General features: G+C 39.6%; 1 protein-coding gene across 1 annotated transcript in view; it reads left to right on the plus strand.

Annotated features, from left to right (window-relative positions):
• The window catches only part of LOC138045796 (uncharacterized), a 17,182-nt gene extending 1,443 nt beyond the window's left edge, over positions 1-15,739 (plus strand). Inside the window, exons 3-10 of the mRNA XM_068892421.1 lie at positions 596-645; positions 2,222-2,670; positions 3,113-3,351; positions 4,994-5,117; positions 5,507-5,608; positions 8,762-8,992; positions 11,944-12,167; positions 12,545-15,739. Of these exons, the coding sequence (XP_068748522.1) occupies positions 596-645; positions 2,222-2,670; positions 3,113-3,351; positions 4,994-5,117; positions 5,507-5,608; positions 8,762-8,992; positions 11,944-12,167; positions 12,545-13,273 (2,148 nt within the window). The 3' untranslated portion in view covers positions 13,274-15,739. The remainder of the gene's footprint in view (positions 1-595; positions 646-2,221; positions 2,671-3,112; positions 3,352-4,993; positions 5,118-5,506; positions 5,609-8,761; positions 8,993-11,943; positions 12,168-12,544) is intronic.
• The last annotated feature ends 3,617 nt before the right edge of the window (positions 15,740-19,356 follow it).

Below are 19,356 nucleotides of genomic sequence, written 5' to 3' on the forward strand. Positions count from 1 at the left end.
AATGTTAGCCCATTCACCCCTTAAAGCGGTGAATATTTACGAGTAAAGTTGTCTATAAGTCTCACTCTCAGGAAGGAACATGTTAACAATCCGCAATTGGAAGGTTCAGTAGACCAGTTGGACGGCTATTTACAAGCAAAGCCATGTATGTCAGGGATTATCCAGGACAACTCCAGTTGGTAGTCAGAGCTGGACTAGAACCTGGGAACTTTGGATTTATCCCTTCAACCCCAAAGGGTGACACTTATTATTATATTCTCTTTCCAACATCTGGTGATTTTACCCATAAATAGAATGTCTCCATTAATTTAAAATTGTCTAGAATCCTGACTACCCAGCCAGCCTGCCTCCCAAGGTACATTGTAACATGCAATCAAAGTGGTTAGAAAAGCAACTTAACCCCAAAAAATCCAGGCTTGAAGCTACATGTAGTTGCAAACAATCCTAGATTTTTTTGCTTGCTTGCAACTGCTTAGATAGCCTTTCTAACTGCAGTGATCTTTCTAACGTTCATTTCATGTCCAGTCTGCAGTTCAAGTAAATGAAATTTTGATATACAGTTGTACATTGTAAGTTTATTTTGCTTTTCTTATAGGATGAAGATGGTGAAGATAACCTCACCTCTGAAGTTTTAGTAGTTAAAAGGTATGATCCTTTTTTTTTCTTGTAGAATTTGCTTCCCTAAAGCCAGTTACTGTATTATTCAAGCTGAAAGAGATCTTAAATTTGATAGACTTAAACATTTCAATTACAATAATCAGGGGTTTCAATAAAATTTGAAGTAGGCAGCTGGTTTGAGTCTAGTAGCCGACTGTATCAAGAAGGGGCCGTTAGGCCCCTTCGTCTAGGGGGGTCTGGGGGCATGCTCCCCCAGACAATTGTGAAATATGGAAGCTCTGAAATGTGATTTCCAGCACTGAAGATGAAGGAAGATTTCTAATCAACAGAGACACTGAGTGTGCAATTAAGCGCATTCTTTTGATAATTTCCAGCGAAGAAAGATTTGGAAAACCATTTCAAAAGGAAAATTAACAATTTTTAACGTTATAATTATGATGTTTCGACAACTTCATGTCGTCATTACTACCAATTTCAAGCTGCCGGGAACGGCAAACCTCTTACGCGCGAATTTCAACATTTCTCAACATGAGAAATCAGTTCTGTCGAACAATAAGAATAATGTCATTTTAATCTGAACAAATGAGAAGGCTTAACCAATGAAACTAACGAAAAATTTACTGTTTTTGGAAAACAAGTCTTGATGCAACGATTACTCAATAACGACCTGTTTTACATTAAACGTCTTGATATGTTTGGGGACGTAACTAAACGTAATTGAATTACGTAAAAAATGTGACAGTTGGTCTAGGCAAAAATGCGCAAAAAGTTATAGCCGTGCACTGTAGCTCAAAGATGGCAATATCAAATCTGATAATTATTTTGAAATTGAGATTAAAAAAGGTACATTCAAGTCGATCAAAAATTAATTTTACTTCAGGTTTGACGGAATCCTTCAATTAATTCATTGTAGGGTAAAAAGTAGCCGACTTCTCTGATCGATGCAGCCGACGCTTTTCGTCGGCCGTCGGTGCTTATTGAAACCCCTGCAATAATAGAGAGGTTAAGCATGACGTTCATGCCAAATGGCAAACGTGGAGTGAAATTAGGGTTTTGCCAAAAATGTAAATCAAATGTAAATCGCATAATATTAGCTCATTTGTGTCCTGTTAGCTCCAGATATCAAGCAACTTCTCAAAGGACGGAGACAAGTTAAACTGAAAGAATTTTCACTTTTTTACGATAAGCAGGAGCCTGCCATTTCCCGTTTGCTGTTGGCCGTAAACGTCATGCTTAGCCTCTCTAATAAATTAACACTTGTCCACATGAGAATGAGTCTTATTGATTTTACTTTGTCTAATGCAAGATGATTTTACTCGTCAACTGGGAGCAGTCTTGGTGTGACTGGGTTAACAGCATCTACAATCATTGTATGTCCACTCAACTATGTCCCCTTTAAATAATTGGAAGTCATAATTTGATGGTATTAACTACTAGATGTTGAGAATCATTTCTGCTTGACAACCAAATTTCTACAAAGAATTTTATTTACATTGTAAACAAAGCAGAATTCTGAATTCTGTAAAGAAAATCGTGTTACATAATAAAATTAATAACAATGGATTTGTTTTAATTTCTGATTCACTCTGTTATGTTAAACTAGAAAGCAAAGGAAAAGAAATGGAGTGAAGAGGGTCTACAAAGAAGTGTCATCAAGGTCAGACTCAGAGGATGGGTCATCAGATGAAGATGGTCATGTGCGAAGTGCAGAGCAGAAAAATGATAAAGTTTTACTGCAACTAAGATGGAGAGAGAACAGAAAGGGAAAAGCACAAAGTAATAAACAAAACCAAAAAGTGCCAAGAAGAACTTTAATCAAAAATAAGAATGCTTCATCAACCAACAAGAAAAAGGATAAGTCTAAATGGAGACTTTCAGAAGTTGAGGAAAACCCTATTGGACCAGAAAAAGATTTGGATATTGATGTAGATGCATTTGTAAACCATGTTCCCATCATAAGAGATGTTGATCGAGAGGTGTTGTCATCATGTCCTTTTTGTTTTGTGATGTATGATGACATCACTCGGCACATTAAAGATTGCCACAAGGCAGGTGAGACAATTTGTAAACCCGGGGCTTTTTGCACACTCTTTACATTTCTTGCACTCTGTACTGTTGTAGTGTCCCACTTCCATATGGACGAGAAATTGGCCAAATGCTTACTCATTTTATATACCTGTGAGGGTGTTGTATGCCTCTACATTTCTCTACATTTACCTGTCCCTTTGACCTTGTGAGGTACAGTGTAACATCCTCCTTGATTTACAAACAATAAATTATACAATGTCATTGTTCATTATAGTGCTCAGGCTAATTCAAGAGTTGAGTATTTGTGGTCAAAGCAAAGAAAGAGATGAAAGCACAATTCACTTTTGAGGCCTTTGCTGGTTACCGTAATTCTGATGAATTTGTGGTCAATAAGGTTCTTTCAGTTGGTGTTGATACAGTGGAAAGCCCTTCACTCTTTTTTGTTTTGTTTTTGATAACGTGTCAGAATGTACTGTTGTGGACAATTATATCGATGAGGATCACAATCATGAAGATGAAAATGAAGATGACGATGAAGGTGAAGATGACGATTATGATGATGACGATGATGGTGATGGCGACGATGAGGTTGATGAGTTGTCCGACTCATCATACATACCAGAAGATTCAAGTGGCAGTGATGAGGAATTTTCACATCAGAAGAGAAAACCTAAGAGAAAAAAACAAGGGCAACAGAAGGAAATGGTAAAGAAATCGTAATAACGATACACTGTAACAGTGCTTCTTGGATAGCAATTTTAAGAACTTCTTGGTGGAATAATGCCAAGTAGTGAAAATGAGAGCTACAGTGGAGGGAAGTTCTGTCTTTCAATATCAGGAAGGACAGCTCCAGCGTTGTACAAGAATGTTTATAGCATGATAGGAGTCTTCCTGCGGACTCTCCCCTATTCTAGCCTTCAGAAATAATTTAGGAAAGTGCATTAGTTTTACCTCACATAGAGCTTCCATGAGAAAATGTCAGCAACTTAATTGTCTTATTAGAGAAAAATGCTCATAGTTCCATTTAAAATGTATTTACCTTTGCAAGCCTGCAAATAAGCGCCGGTCATCGGACATTTGTCTGGTAAATTTGAGGTTTTCACTGGCCAACAAATCAGTCTGACCGGGGTCTTCTGTTACAATGCGAATTATTTTCACTCAAGATAGCCAAATGCAAAGGTGGCCTTTGAATATATGGCCGTAATGCATAATGGCTAAGTGGCTAAGTTTCATTTTGATTTGTTTACATTTGCAGCTTGCTTTTCACATCATCTTACTTGTAGCGCTACGCCGAAAATGTAAACACTCCTGCCCATATTCATGCAATTCGGATTTCAAAATTCCCGAAAACTCATTTACACTGATTAAATAACACTACAATGTACTGTGGAATCAACAAGGGTATTGTTCCACAAATGCATGTTGCTTGTGTTTTTATGCATCGGACTGATAAGATTTTGCGACTACTAAATTAGAAAAGTTAACGTTATTGCGTATGTACAAACAACAGCTGAAACATTTCAGGATTTGTACATTGTATTTTGTTCAACTAGAATGACAAAAAAAAAAGCAACATCATAGAATTGAATGGCAAAACAAAAGCAGCAATATCGTCAAAACAGCATTGGGCAGTGCGCGTATGTTTAGATCGTTTTCATTGTCACGCAACAAAAAACAAATTCGAAACCGCACAGTAAAAGAAGTTAACAGCTTGAAATGTTGTAAACTTAAGACAAATGTATAAACCACCTCTCTAGTTCCCATTTGCCCAAACCGTGTCACGCGTGACCATCACCTGCGGCTATTTTGATTCTTTATTAATACTTCGTCTTGTGGAGAAAAGCAGTTATTTACCCATGGATAGATTCTTTTAAAATTCCTCCGAAAGCGACTGAAGAGTAATTTGAATAGCAACAGTGGTGTCTTCCTGTACTTCAGAAGACATTGCACGTGATTCCGATCATGCTAGAGCATAAATACTTTTAGGTCTGACGTTAAATCACGAAATATAAGGATTTTCCTGTCAATCAAATAGCAGGCTACCATGTTTTGGCTTCCAACGGCTACAGATATTGCAAAAGATCGAACCATTTGAAAACGTTTTCAAAATTTTAAAAAAATAAAAACAAGACGCCGGGCAATTTATAAAGTGATCTGGCACACGCATTCCACTTGTGTCCAACTATATGGCTCCATGTCAGGTCAAACCTTGCCCCTGGCCTGACATATGACAGGCTTATAGCAAAAAATTATTTGCAGGCTTGCCTTTGCCCATTACACCAATGGTCTTCTCCCTGGTGCATAGAGCAGGTAGCCAAAAAGAGCTTTGTTTCTTATCCTTCTTTAGGCATCCAAAGATCTCCCTCAAGTTGGCCCTACATTTACCATTGATGCAGGAATAGAGGATCCTGACGTGAATGATGAGAATGGTCAAACTGAGCAATCATCAACTGCCACCCAGTCATTATGCAGTAAGTGTTGAAAGGAATTCATTAGTAAAGATACTAGTAAAAGCCACATACCGGCATGTAAGAACCAGGGTATTGAATACCACGGTATTGAACTTGTAAAATGTCAACTGGACTTGAAGTTTCCATACATGTAACAGTGTACATTTATGTGATATTGCGATGTAATCACTCCCAGGAGTCAGTGGGTTACATGTAAATCAAACGATCAATTACTATGTTTTCAAGGTTTTCAAAATGTTTGTAAAATAGCGGACGTATCTCTGAAAGCACCGGACATGATATTTTTGGCGCCGCAAGGTACCTTGCAAGCACCAAAGGCCCAAAGGCGCGAGCTACCTCTGGGTCTCGGGGCATAAAATGTAAACCATATGCTGTCTCAATTTTTTCAGCCAGTGGCAAGAATATTCCTAAGTTCTGCTGTGGTTGCAAGGGTTGTGGAATGAGGTTCTCTCATTGGGATGAATTGAGGAAACACTTTGAGTCAAGACCAGGTAATATTAATTTTGTACATGTAACATGGAATACTCAGCGCTCATATGATGGCAGAGGTTGGAAGCAGAGGTGATTGTCATGACACCGGTTTGGCTCTAGTCCAGGGGCCTCCGAGAGGGAACCCCCCTCCCCCACTCTTTCCCTATGTTGTTGTTTCCTCCTACACTCCTACACCTCTCCTCCTTCCCCTTACACTCACCCCCCCCCCCCCCCCGCCCCACTTTCAAACATACTCCGCGGCTCCTGTAGTCCCGTAAGTCTTTGCTTCGTAAATGCTTGTTTTTATTAGTAATGTAAGCAGAAAGCCCAAGCAACATACACAGATATATTAACGTGTTGTTCATCAGAGTCTTTCATCCTAATTAGTGTCACCAATGATCCGCACTCCACTGATTACTTCTCTGTTTCGTCTATAACCCGCACTTCAAATAATTTTTATTTCATTATTCGAGTCCTTTCACGGGAACATATTGACCTGCTCCCAACTGAGTGACTTTATAGGTCAATTGGTAGAGCATTGCACCTGCATCATACAGGCCGTGGGTTTGAATCCTGTTGAAGGCAACTGAAGTTTTCGGGTGTCTATAAGAGACAGTTTTATTGCTTAAGGACGTTCGCGCCAATTGTTTCTGCGCATCCTTACTGCGCACGCAAATGCACACGCCACGTCATACACGAGCGCGCGCGCTAAGTAATAAAATGAGAAATGATAGGGTAAAAGGGCATTGCTATAGCTTTGCCTGGATTTAACGGTCTTGGACGTTCGGTGACCCCTATTTTTCTTTCCAGAAACGGATTTTATTTACAATTATCTCCACGTTGTCCAAAAATGAACAAAAAATCAATGTGGGAAGTTAAAAAAAATTCAAGATTTCTGCTCACGGGACATCAAATCCTGCCATCTTGCGGCTGCAAGGCGCGTGAAACTGTGGTCGCTAAATGCGAACTTGATCTTTAAGGAACCTCACCAGTTGACTAAATTCACTTTATAAGTCCACTTAAACAATATTTGGCAGAGAAGATTTCACTTCAAAGATTTAATTCCAATATATTTGGGTTTACAGACACTGGCCTTATTCGCTAACGAAGCCCGATTTTGTCACATTTTGGGTGTTTTTCCGGGCATGTTCTCTCCAAAACGAAGTCGGTGACCCCCCATTTTTTTTACATTTCTGACATAACTAACTCATTATCTTACAGTGGTTAAAGTTTCAGAAAAAAATCAATGTTGAAAAATTTTCGCGCGAACGTCCTTAAATTGTTCAGATGAATGCGAGGATCACTCCTCTCTTTTGTCTATAACTCGCACTTCAAATATATAGACGATATTACAGGGCCGCGCGGAAATACAACATTTCTCTTCGAGTGTTGAAAGATATTTCACGACGGAGCGCAGCGAACGATTGAAATATTTTTCAACACGAGAAGAGAAATTTAGATACATACTGAGATTTACCCACTGGCGCGAAATAAATTCGGTTCACAAGCAACATCACAAGCTGGTCTAAGAACCCAACAACCAATCAAATATCGCGTATCGCTTTTTCCACGTGTGAGGAAAACGATACGTCCAATCAGGTGCCGCGCATCATGTTTTTTGACGTGTGAGCCGTAACAAGGTGATTTGCATTTATTTTTATTTATTTATTTATTTTTATTTGTTCCCCCAATCCCTAAATAATACATAATTAAGAAGATATAGATTAAAAAATAAATAAACACACAATACAAATTACAACACTTAAATTATTTTACATGGTACATTGAAGGAGAGGAGCGGGGCACATCTAGATAAACTAATGTTGTGCCCGTTTGAGTTACATGTAATTCAGCTGGCAGTGTTTCGCTTGTTTGAGAAGTTTTAAGCCTTCACAAGTGTCGAAGCTTAAAAACATGAACGAGAAAACGTTTGTTGATCACGATACTTCGGTCGAGGATTACGTGGAAAGTCTCGAAAACAAGAACACGAAAGAGAAAACGAAACGAGATGTGAAATTGCTGAAAACGTTTGAGGAACGGAAATAGCGACGGTTGAGAAGTGCAAAAGATAGAGGCCGCAGAATTAAACAAGCACCTTTCGGACTTTATTCGTTCTGTGAAACGTAAAGACGGAGAGGATTATGAGCCTTCAAGTTTAAGATGCCTTGTTTCAAGTATTGAGGGACATTTGAAATAATATTTTCACATTCTTTGCTTGCTTTAATGTCAAATTTCTGGCACAAAGTTAAGCCTATGTTATAATCTTTGCATGAGTTTTTGACTTGAAGTCGTGTAACAGAGTTTTGTCGTGGTTTGTCATTAAAGACGATAAACAAGACTTTATCAGTATGTATACAATAAACACAATACCACATGTAAAGTTTCTGATACGTCAACAACTCGTGCGTAAATACCGTACGCCCGCACTTTCCATGAAATATTCTCTATATCTCCAAGCGGCCATGTAATATTCTATTTATTATATTAACACCAGTGGAATACTAAATCATTTCACGAAAGGCATCGAAAGGCACGATTTTTGTATGTAATCATAGCAACAGTAATCTTTTCACGTGTGAAGATATGTTTTCGCGCGAAAGCTCACTTAGTATTTCACTGGTGTTTATATAATAAATACATTTATTTCATTGAGTCTGCGTACATTGCTTGTGCCTATGCTTGTGTCTGTGAACTGCAGAATACCCTTCCGCTTCAAAGCTAGACACCGGGAATGAATGACCTTTTGAAGTATACCTTAACTACTTCTTCGTTGGCCCATCAAGACACAAAAACAAGCATGTGATACAGCCATGAACCAGACAGAGCAAAGGCTACAAAAATTTTATTGAGAAAATATGAATCACTATGAAAAGAAGAAACAAGCATGTGATATGCCTCGTTTTTATTTTCCATTGCGTATCCGTGTATCCACTTCAGAATATCCTTAGAACATTACTAGGGGATGAGTGGTATTTTACACTGCGTATCGCCGTATCCAGCCTCTTCAGAGGTGCGGCTTCAAAATGGCAGGGTATTCTGCAGTTACGTCTCAATATATATATTGTATATTAATTCTTGTGAACGTGAAAGAACATAATGGTCACAACAGTTACAAAGTCACAAAGGTATGGCCAGTGATGAAGTTGTAAAGTTGTTCAACTGTTGCTTCATAGACTGTTGCAAGCTGTACCGCTGTGACGAGTGTCATCAGATTTGTCTGACAATCAGTTCCCTGGAGAAACACAAACTTCTTCACTCTAAAAAGCCGAAAGAGCGATCCCATAAATGCCCTGAATGTGATGCAGTCTTCACCCAAAAGGCCTATTTAAAGAGACACTCCGTGGTCCATACTGGAATCAAGGAATTTGAATGCGATATTTGCCACAGGATGTTTGCTCGTCAACGTGAGTACATCCAAAAATATTTATGTCTTTCATATATTTCGCAATAATTCATTTATCTCGTTCGGGGTCGACATTGTACGAATTTGCAATTGACCGGGTCCCAGATGGCCCGAGATGGCTCAGATAGGAGAGCAGTGCAGCTTAATAATAAACCCTTTCATGCCTGAATTTTTTTAGGCTTCCGTTGCAACTGCTAAAATTGCTTTCGAATGCCACGGCCAGTCCAACTTAGGGTCTTTACATCCCATAGTTCAAAATGTATGTCTTTCATTTTATTTGACAAGATTCACCGCATTTCCTTCGCATAGTAGATCCGTCCAACATCAGTCAATGTTGATCCGCCTCATATAATTTTGATAATACTATGTTTTGTCACTGAATTTGCGTCCTTTTGGAATCCAACCTCGTTCCCAGGGTCTCTCTTTGTCGTCTCAACTACAATGGTGAGCCTTTGTTGATAACCATCTCAGTCCTGTTTCGTTTTTTAACGAGATAACATTTATAATAATTATGTAAAGAACTGGTAAATGAGTGGCTTATTTAAAACCGGTAAGTTAGAAAACACCAACATTTACCATCTTGAGTGACTCTCGAACTTATTTACAGTTTAGTTCAGGTCTTCATTTATAAGAGTTATATTCTATAGCCTCGTGTATGAGCAACTGAAAACTTCTCTCAGACTCTCTTTACTGTTAGATGCTTCTTACGCAGTTCTTCGAGTAAAAGAGTTCCCTCAGCCTTCTCATGCTCTAAAAAGCTAGAAAAGTTCTGCAGTGGGCGGTATCGACTCGTAATCAATCGTTATTTTCGTGATAAGCCAAAGGACGATTTTGGAGGGAAATGTTTGGCCCAACAATGTGATCAAGCCCGGCCAGTTCAAGACAAAGTCGGAGCGCACCTGAAAGAATTGAGATTTGTCTGTTATCAAGGCCATTGCACATGACAGCCCCCTTATTTTGGCAGTTCGGCGCGAGATTCAAATGGAGAAGAAAGTTCCTTGAGCGGCAATATTGTATATAGGCTCGATTTGCAGCCATTTTGGGAGTGCGATTAACATCCTCCTCCCAACGAACGGCTGGATCACTAGCCTCCCACGCAGACGTCCTTAGGGTTTCGTCACGCATTTCCTCCCCCACGAAATGCGTGACGAAACCCTAAGGACGTCTGCGTGGGAGGCTACTGGATCACTGTCCGCGTCGTTTGTCTGTGACGTAGCACCCGTCGCAATTGTATTTTGTATTCAGCCAACTGTATTCTGTACTTGGCAGGCAGGCGACTTTCTAATTGGTGGAAAATACAATTGGCTGCACCAGTGATCCGTGGTGTGCGTGGAGGAACGCTGGCGCACAAAACGACTGGTCAATCGCGTTAACCCGCACGGGCACGCCTCAAAATGACATGAGACATTTCGTTACAATTACACAACGCAATATCCATTCTTAATATAACAAGCTTACCGCTGTAAAAAGAATGAAAACAGGCAGAATAAGAAGAAATAGCGTTTCTAAGGCTAAGGGCTGTCAACCCCCAAACTCGTAAAATATTGAGAATTGAAAGGGATGGGATTGGATGATAGATGACGTCACATTGTTGACGCCGTTTCTGGTGAAGTCATATTGCGTCTTTTACGCAAAAAGAAAGTACACTGTCACACAACCTAGGCAAAAGTCAAAAAGCGCGCGAAAAAGATGTCATTGACTTTGTAACATTTGATTTGATTGTTTTATTTCGGACCAATCACATTACTCAAATTCCAATCAGTCAATAACAAGGCTTGCAAGAACGTGTTTTCTGAGTTTATGAGGAAAATTAACGTTTGAATTTTGTTATTATCGATGTTAAAATAACTCAAAAAAACACAAAGTATTTTAAATTTTATTGTTGTTAAAGTCGATTCTCACTAGAAAGGACAAACGTCGGCGATTAATCGGGAGATTTACAGATCGTAATCTTGATATCAGGATACTCGGTCCAAAATCTGGAATCTCCCTGGTTATCCGGGAGAGGTGACAGTCCTTTCTACAGTTTTTGTCTAAAAACCACTTTGAAAACGGTTTAATAGCTTTCAGTTGTTTTGCTGGGTACCACTATGTCAATACTAATGAACGAAATGAAGTGCGGATATGAAATCTTACTAGTAAAGCTATGATCCTCGCCTTCATGCTTCTCCTACGCATGCGTCCATAACTGCGAGGATCATAGCTTCACCTGATATGTCAATGCTCTTAAAACATTCGATTTTCTGGGAGCTTGTGTCGTTTGTCTGGTGGATATCCGAAATTGTAACGAGAAGCCATCGATCCGACTTCGACTCTCTGCCTCGTCTATTCTGAATCTTCTCTGCGTTTTTGAAATATTTGTGTCTTTGAAGTAGATTCTACGTCGTGTAAGTTGAATAATAAGGAAAATGTCAGTTTGAGGGATGGCCATGAGTGTTGACCGGTCAATCGAGCCTATATTGTAGATGAGTGTGATAAAAAAAAAATCAACTGAACTGAAGTTTCGATATGAAATTAGTTTTGAAAAAAATTCTTGTCGAACTTGTGGAGGCTAAACCTGAAATAAAGTGCTGGCTTGAGCTACTCAGTGCTTTAATTGATCTGGGAGCTGGTCAAATAACACGAGCTCGTGTTTTATCCCGTAAAACGTAACATAATGGTAGAGCAAGTGCAGTGCAATCGCGCCGTCATGGATTCGAATGCCGTTCAGGCGTGGATTGTTTGGGCTTCCTGTGCAACTGCTTTAGTTGCTCAACTAACTGCGATGGTCTCTCCAACCTTCATTTCATTCTATTCCGCAGCTAAATATATGAAATTTCATATATTCTAAAAGTCATAACTCATGCATTACCAACCATTACCAAGAAGTGTTTTTTTTTCGATGTGGCGTGTAAGATCGCTCTGTTCGATTTCTCTTATTGATTGTATCGTCTTATTCACATTTGTTTATAGGTTCTCTGAAAGAGCACCGGAGGCGTCATACGGGCGAAAAACCGTACAAGTGTGAATACTGTGATGCTGCTTTCACGCACTGCTCCAGTCTCCGGACTCACACCACCAAACATACTGGCATCCGTCAACACAAGTGTCACATCTGTGGCAAGATGTTCGCCAAGTCGTACGGCCTCAAGATGCATGTTATTTCGCATTCAAGCGATAAACCTTTTGTTTGTGAGGTAAGAACTGCTGCTAGCTGTCTGCAATGGACCCAACCTTGTTTTGACACTCTCCACTTGTCATTTTCAAGAGTTACCAGTATTGTGTGCTCTCAAGTCACGGATTGGTTCGTATCCTGACTGGCGGTATATAATGATTTAGGGGTTAAAATATACGGCTTCAGAGATAATGCATCGTATTTTTGTGACAGTTCTGCGCGCCCTGCATTCTCGTCCCGAGAGCTATTCGTTTCTTTTGGTCACGTCGTCGATGAAGAAACTGAGGGCTCTGGGATCGAAAAGGGCACGTACCTTAGAATCAAATGGTTTAGGATATTTAGTGTAAGGACGGTCAAATAAAATTCTTGCTGATGCAAGTGATTTCTTTCTCTTTTTAGGTTTGTGGAAAAGCCTTCAAGAGGCCAGATCACTTTAAGCAACACAAGATAATTCACTCAGACAGCAAACCATTCAAATGCGACACCTGCCAAAGGACCTTTAACCAAAAAGTTTGTCTTAGAAAACATCTCCCTTGCAGAGAACACGAGAAGCAACAGAAAAAGTTAAAGAAATCTTTCGCTACTAAAACCAAGACAAAGAACAAACCTCTTCCTGCCGCAAAACGCTCTATTGGTGAAAACAGATTTAGCGTCACCTCGAACACGAATTCACAGGAGATTGACGAAACACGTTCCGGGAATGAAGCCACGAAGGATTCAAACTGCTTTGATGTTACAAATGACGTCAGTCTTGCCTCTTCTGTTGACACGTGCCCGAGTGAAGGCTCGATTTTATCTCAGTCTTATTCTCCGCCATCGTTTGTGCGACCGACGCAAAAGTTAAGTGACAACGAATACTACTCCGAAAGCTCGTTTCAACCCGAAAGAGATATGAGTGCTATGCTTAGTTTGCCTCATAACATGTTCAGCTGTGTAGACGATACTCTTTCACTGGACTCCCTACCTCCGCTTTCCTCTCATGTCACACATGCGTTGTCTGGAAGACCACTGATTGTCGATAGCTCAACAGACCTCGGTTCGATGCTGCTTAGCGGTACAATGGCTTCGGAGAATCTGTCTTCTATTGTCGACGAAGCAAGTTCGCTTTTCGGACAAGATCGACTTTAATCAGACCATCAATTTTTTGCAATCTTGTTTTCATTTTGCAAGTCTACAGGTTCAAAATATATATGATTATGACTAGAAAAGTAAATTACATTGAAGCGGGCTCGTTTTAACATAAAATTGTTCCAAATCATTGCGGAGTTCTAACTGCTTACTCCGCTATGTCATCATTGTCATCGGCATCGTCAGGGATTCGCTTTCTGAAGAGGAACCCCTTTTTACCGTTCTTCCGAAAATCTCTGTCTCTTTCCGTTCGATTCCTGGCTGAACCTACAAAGCTGCAGTGATTCATTAAATCATTTTGTTCTGGGCCTTTCCTTGATCTTTTCTTTTTTTTTCCTGAGTTCCACTTTGTCGCCCTAAAGGTCCGTTACTCGTGCTCTGTGACTGTGACCTATCCATTACGGTCAAGCTATGTCAGGTGTGACCAGTTGTTTTGAAACTTGAACTGAGAGTTCAAATCTGCGTGCCAAATTGGCTCTCGAGATTCTGAATTCCGTGGATATTTCCTTAGATGTATGAACGAATAACGTTATTTATGTGTCAACAAAGGTTTAGCATTGCTGGTAATTGGGGACACGTAAAACAAGTTACAATCATCAAGACTATGCCGGCACAAGATAAAGTAAAAATAATAGTTATTTAGTGTATAAGAAGCCTGCCTCTTAGAATAAAACTACAGAAGTGATTAAAACTAAGACTAATAGTTTAAAATAGTCAGATGACATTTGCAGCCACTGCTCTTGTCAATTAAAATACTTAAATCCAAGTTTCAAATGTAAGTTTTAAAAGTCTTTTTTATCGAAAATAGTTAGCTCTGGACTTTCGTTCTATTATAACATAAACGTTACTTGCAAAGTGAAACTTATTTCAAGGGTTTGATGAATTATTATTGTTCAGTTATTGTCCATTTTTTGGCAACTTTCAGAAAAATTTTCAAGATTCCATTCAAATCTCGGAAGCTCGGAAGAGGAATTTGAATGTTCATTTCAGTCTTGTGGGGCACTGGTCACGCGTGACATAGCTTGACTGCAATTTTTAGGCTCCTTGCCATGCCGATGCCTGCCACTCTTGTTTTCTTACTTCTTCCTGTCTTGTAGAGGGAGATCAACGATGAATCGTTCAATCTTTCCCTGGCTCGCTAGTTTACTAGCTTTGCAGCCGAGCCGCAGCATCGCTGAGTAACCATGTCTCACTACCTGATGTCATTGTAACCCATTCTCTACCTTGAATTAACGATTATCGTTAATTCGTAATTTTCTCCGAATTTAATGTCATCGTCAATTTAGGAGACTGAAAGCTTGATATGAATGGTGGGAAACAGTCATATTTTTAAAAGAAGTTTCTCTGAATTTACTGTTATCGTCAATGTAGAAGACTGAAAGCTTGATATGAAGTGTGGGAAACTGTCATATTTTTAAAAGATAACCCAAGTTTATGGACATGGAAATCGAACCTGGGAATGTTGATTAACCCGTCACCTAACCACTTGACCAGCACACTGCTACCTGCTCAGGGACAATATTTTAAACATTGTTTGATAATGCTGTATTATCACTCCGCAACAAACAATGTTCAGCACTGCAAAAGGTCGGTTTCCAAACTTCACGACAAAGCTAAACATTTTAAAATTAAAGCTTAGACCTAAATTATTAATCTAGCTAAGGCCTAATTACTCTTCAGCAGTGATATTCTATGGGAGAGTGCGGTGTCTTGATCTGCAGTGGTGAAGCGGAAAAAGCGGTTCCTTTAGAGTAGAAACTCCGGGTTCAAATCCAATCCACGGATATGATTTTTTACCTTATTTTCTGTGCTACCACAAGTCCTGGGCCACAGTATCCTAAATTAACGATAATAGTAGTTTAAAGCAAATTACGAATTAACGATAATCGTTAATTTAGAGAAGAAATCTTGTTGTGTCATTGATGCCTTTCTCCTTATATACCAATGAACAAATTTTGAGACCGTATATTTTCACTCCGTATAAAATTAAATAACGAATGTGTATATCAAAACATATCTTTTTTTCTGATTCAGATTCTTGACATAAACGCCGGATTCGCGGAGCCAGCCTGATATCCTCGTTCTCCGCGCTTACCTAAAGAGATGCGGCGTCTGGGAACGATAATAGCCCTCTTTTCCGTATGCTTAGGGGCGTACTTTGCGTTTTCTCAGTTGCGCTTTCAAAAAGCAAATGGTTCCTAGCAAAATCGTAAACGTGGGACTTTTTTGCATCCTTTTTCCCCACCTTTCGTAGTAGGAACTTCGTGTAAGTGAGGACGAAGAGAGAGAGATGTCGTTAATTAAGTAAAACATCAAGCAGTCGGTCGACTGAATTACGTGATAAATAACAGATAAAAAACATGCAGAAATTTATGAAATTTACTAGAGATCAACTATAATAATAAATATACATAAGGATATGCACCAATATCAAGGGAGGTGACATAGGCAATAAAGGAGTTCCCATATCTGTACGTTCTGCATACACAGATACGGGGGAGTTAAAAGACGCTTCTTGCGTAGCAGAAGTCACTGACTTGTTATTTGCAATTGGGAAGGAGTGGGGGACAAGCTTACGGTTTTTGTTGCTCACTATTTCCTAAAAAAAAAACAAATCGGAGAAAAGATTTTCACGCCTGGCTACCAAGGTGGAGACATAATACCGGCTGTTTCTTGTGCCTTCTCGTGCAGTCCTCATACCAGGCCACTAAATTCGTGCGATCTCATCCGAGAGGTAGCCAGCGATGCTACTACAAGCATATAGTAGATATGCAGGCATAGTTCGACCCCTTTTAAGACTTTAAAGATATTAAAAGCAGAGAAGTAAAGGCTTAAATTTTTTAATGTTGATTTAAGACGAAGTCTATGTTTCGCTTACATCTGGAAACGCTTCACAACTTAAAACGCGAATATTTTTTTCCCTCGGCCTCTCTTACTGGGACATTTCCCTTCGCACATATTTCAGCATTTTATGGGCGAAAGGGTAGATTAGACTCTTGCTGGGCCTCGGCTTCAATTCGACCAGCATAAACGCATCAACTATCCTGGCTCGCACGCAAGACCTTGTCTATTGTGCTACTAACAGTAGCTTTTATGACAAATACTACCAACGTCTGCTTACAGCCAAACAAGAGGCTATGAATAGCTTACACTTCAGCCAATTTCCTGTAAAGTTCACACTAAGTCCGGAGTCCGTTTTTTTTTTCTGTTATAATACCGGAAATCCTCCATTAAGCCCCCCTGCCCCCCTTTTTAGAGGAAGAACTATTAAGCCCCCACCTCCCTTTTAAGCCCCCCCCCCCCCCCCACCCTTCCTACCATCCCCCATACTCTTCATAACCAAATCAATAAATGATGTACTGTGTTAATTAATCGCGAAAGTAGACTGATCCGGTATGGTTTACTCACTTGCTGGAAGTTCGGATTTGTTTCCCGCCAGGGAATACAAATGTTGTAAATAACTTGTACAATGCGTATAATATCACTCGAATCTCCTATTAGACAGTCATTGCCCTGGTCCAAAAGAGGAAACTGGCAACCGTAACTCAGTCTTTTTCATTCTTTTCTTTCTGGTACCGGTAATGCACTTCGCTAAATTAAACTGAATAATTTGTATAAGCCCACCCCACATACGTGCTTGAATGAAAAAAAGCCCCCCCGAGGAGCTTAATAGAGGATTTACGGTATGTTGGTCAGCACGTTCGATAGTTGTTTTGCTGTTTAGTATGATTTATGCTCAGTTTGCCGTTGTCATCTCATACCTGCGTTCATATCCAGTTCAATTCCGTAGGTCCGAAGTCTTAAGTCCACATTCCTTGATCCAACGATTAATTAAGTAGTTGTTCACAAGAACAAAAGGCAGGACAGGATCAACTCGGATTGCTCATCTCGGATGGAGCGAAAAACGGTTTTGTAAACCAAAACTATTCGACGTTTGCCCGATTTCATTAAGGTTAGCTTAAAGTGCCTATGAGGTAAAAAATATCTTTTGCTTACTTAAAGACCTTTTCAAGTCCATGAAGAATGGTGATATTGGTTGTTACTGCAGAGGGGACTAGAAACGCGAGTGTTGCCATGGCAGCATCTAATAAACAGCTAATAAACATCTAATAAAAGTCCCCTCTCTTATAAACTCCTCCTATCAACACCCTTCTCTATACACCTTATTCCAAAATGGCCGCTTATTTTTTGCGGATACAAATTGGCCCTTGTTGCCTCGTTCAAGATAAAAAATTCTTTTGAATTTTAAGCTTAACTCTTTTTCACAGACAACTTACTGTTGTCGCCACGTTGATATAGAACTATTTGGATTTTCTAGTTTTTACATTTAACTTAAAATAAACACCCCTCTCTAATAAACGCCTCATATCTATTTGACGCCACCCGTACACCACAAACATTTCATAAATTCCCCGGGCATTTACTAGATCATTTATGGTAGCTGATGTAAATTAGTGCCTTATTTACTGAACAGTTGTTAACGGCATTGATTCCAATGTAAACCAGTAAACAAGTTTCTTCGATAGTATTTAAACATATCAAGAGTGAATCATCTAATTCACTCATGAACATGTTCAATACTTTCTCTAACAATACCGGGAGAATTATAAAATTATGTACGTAATTTGCCCTGTGAGATGGTACTTGCGAGCAGAGGCCCTTCGATCTCTCTAGAAGTCGGGAAGAGGAAGGGACTCTGCCATCCGCTTCGACTTTCTTTGATTACCGCTCATCCAAAACAAATGCAGTTGTATGAGTAAGTCCAGTTTCAACTTGTCAAACCGGTCTTTTTAATTTTTACGCATGATCAGTCGCCACGCGTCATTATGTACCAGTGCCAGTGTGCACTACAAACCTACAGATTCTCACAGTTATTTGTTGTATTCATCGTCACATCCATCACATGTCAAGAACTCCATTCCTTATTCTCAATGTCTTAGCCTTCGACGTCTATGTAATGATGACTCCGATTTTTCCAGCAAATCAGAGGAGATGTGTCAGTTCTTCGAAAACGTTAAGGGACGGACCACTAGAAAAGTGATGGGGGGGGGGGGGGGAGGGGGGATGGGGGAAAAAAACCAAAAAAAAATTCATGCAAGGGAAAATGCCAAGAAAAAAAATTCGCGCAAAGAAGAAGGTAAAGAAAAAAAAATTCATGCAGAAGGAAGGTCCAATACTTGGACTCTACATGACGTCACGGCCGCCATGTTGGGGTACTCAAACAATGAAATGGCGGCCATGTTGGTGTCCCGATCCAATCCTCCGGGAAATTGACAGCTATTATTATGCTAACGTCTTCTTTTGTTTTCGTTGAGAAACATGGCTGTTGATCACGTGAGTGAAACCCAAGAATTGTGACTTTTATTTAATAATTATATAATATTTGCCAGTGTCTGCTAAAAATAATTCTTATTCAACCAGTATTCTTGGGGCCTTACCCCAAGCCGGCTATATTATTATTAATAAATAAAGACATCTTGTGTACTGAGGTGTTTTCCTCACACTGAATGAAATGACAAATTAAAGGTGACATAAATTAATTCACACTACAAGAGCATGTTAAAATGGGGTTGACAGACCCGGCACGACTAAAGCTGTGTGCCCATTGTGTTGATAAAAGCCTTAATGTTTTGCTTAAAACAAGCATGTCTTTAAGCGATTCCCCTTGCTATAAGAAATCAAGGAGGTTTCTTGTATATCTCTCTTACTAGCGGCTGGTTTGTATAAATGCCTTTTCTGTTAGAATATTTTTCAAACATGGCAGTGATGGATGAAATTGAGTCACAAAGGGTAGAATTTTCTTGTGCGTTTTTGTGTAAGAGCGGTTCTTTCTTTCTGCGAATTTAACTTCGGAGAGGATTTTTCCACCAGGTTATTGGGATAAACCTCTCGATTTCAGGCGTTGTTCTAAAGTCGTTTTAAATGTTCTCCTCAAACATTTACTTTAGAAGAGTTTGTCTCAGGAGCATAAGAGCTTCTTCTTTACGATAGCCTTTTTTAGGCCTGCTGGGTTGGCAAATGTTGTATTTTGTGCAGTGTTCAGTAGGTTTGTAATGTGTTGCACACGTCGAGAATCGGTTCTT

This window comes from Montipora capricornis, chromosome 4 (genome assembly GCF_036669925.1).
Source record: "Montipora capricornis isolate CH-2021 chromosome 4, ASM3666992v2, whole genome shotgun sequence".
In the NCBI taxonomy this organism is placed as follows: domain Eukaryota; kingdom Metazoa; phylum Cnidaria; class Anthozoa; order Scleractinia; family Acroporidae; genus Montipora; species Montipora capricornis.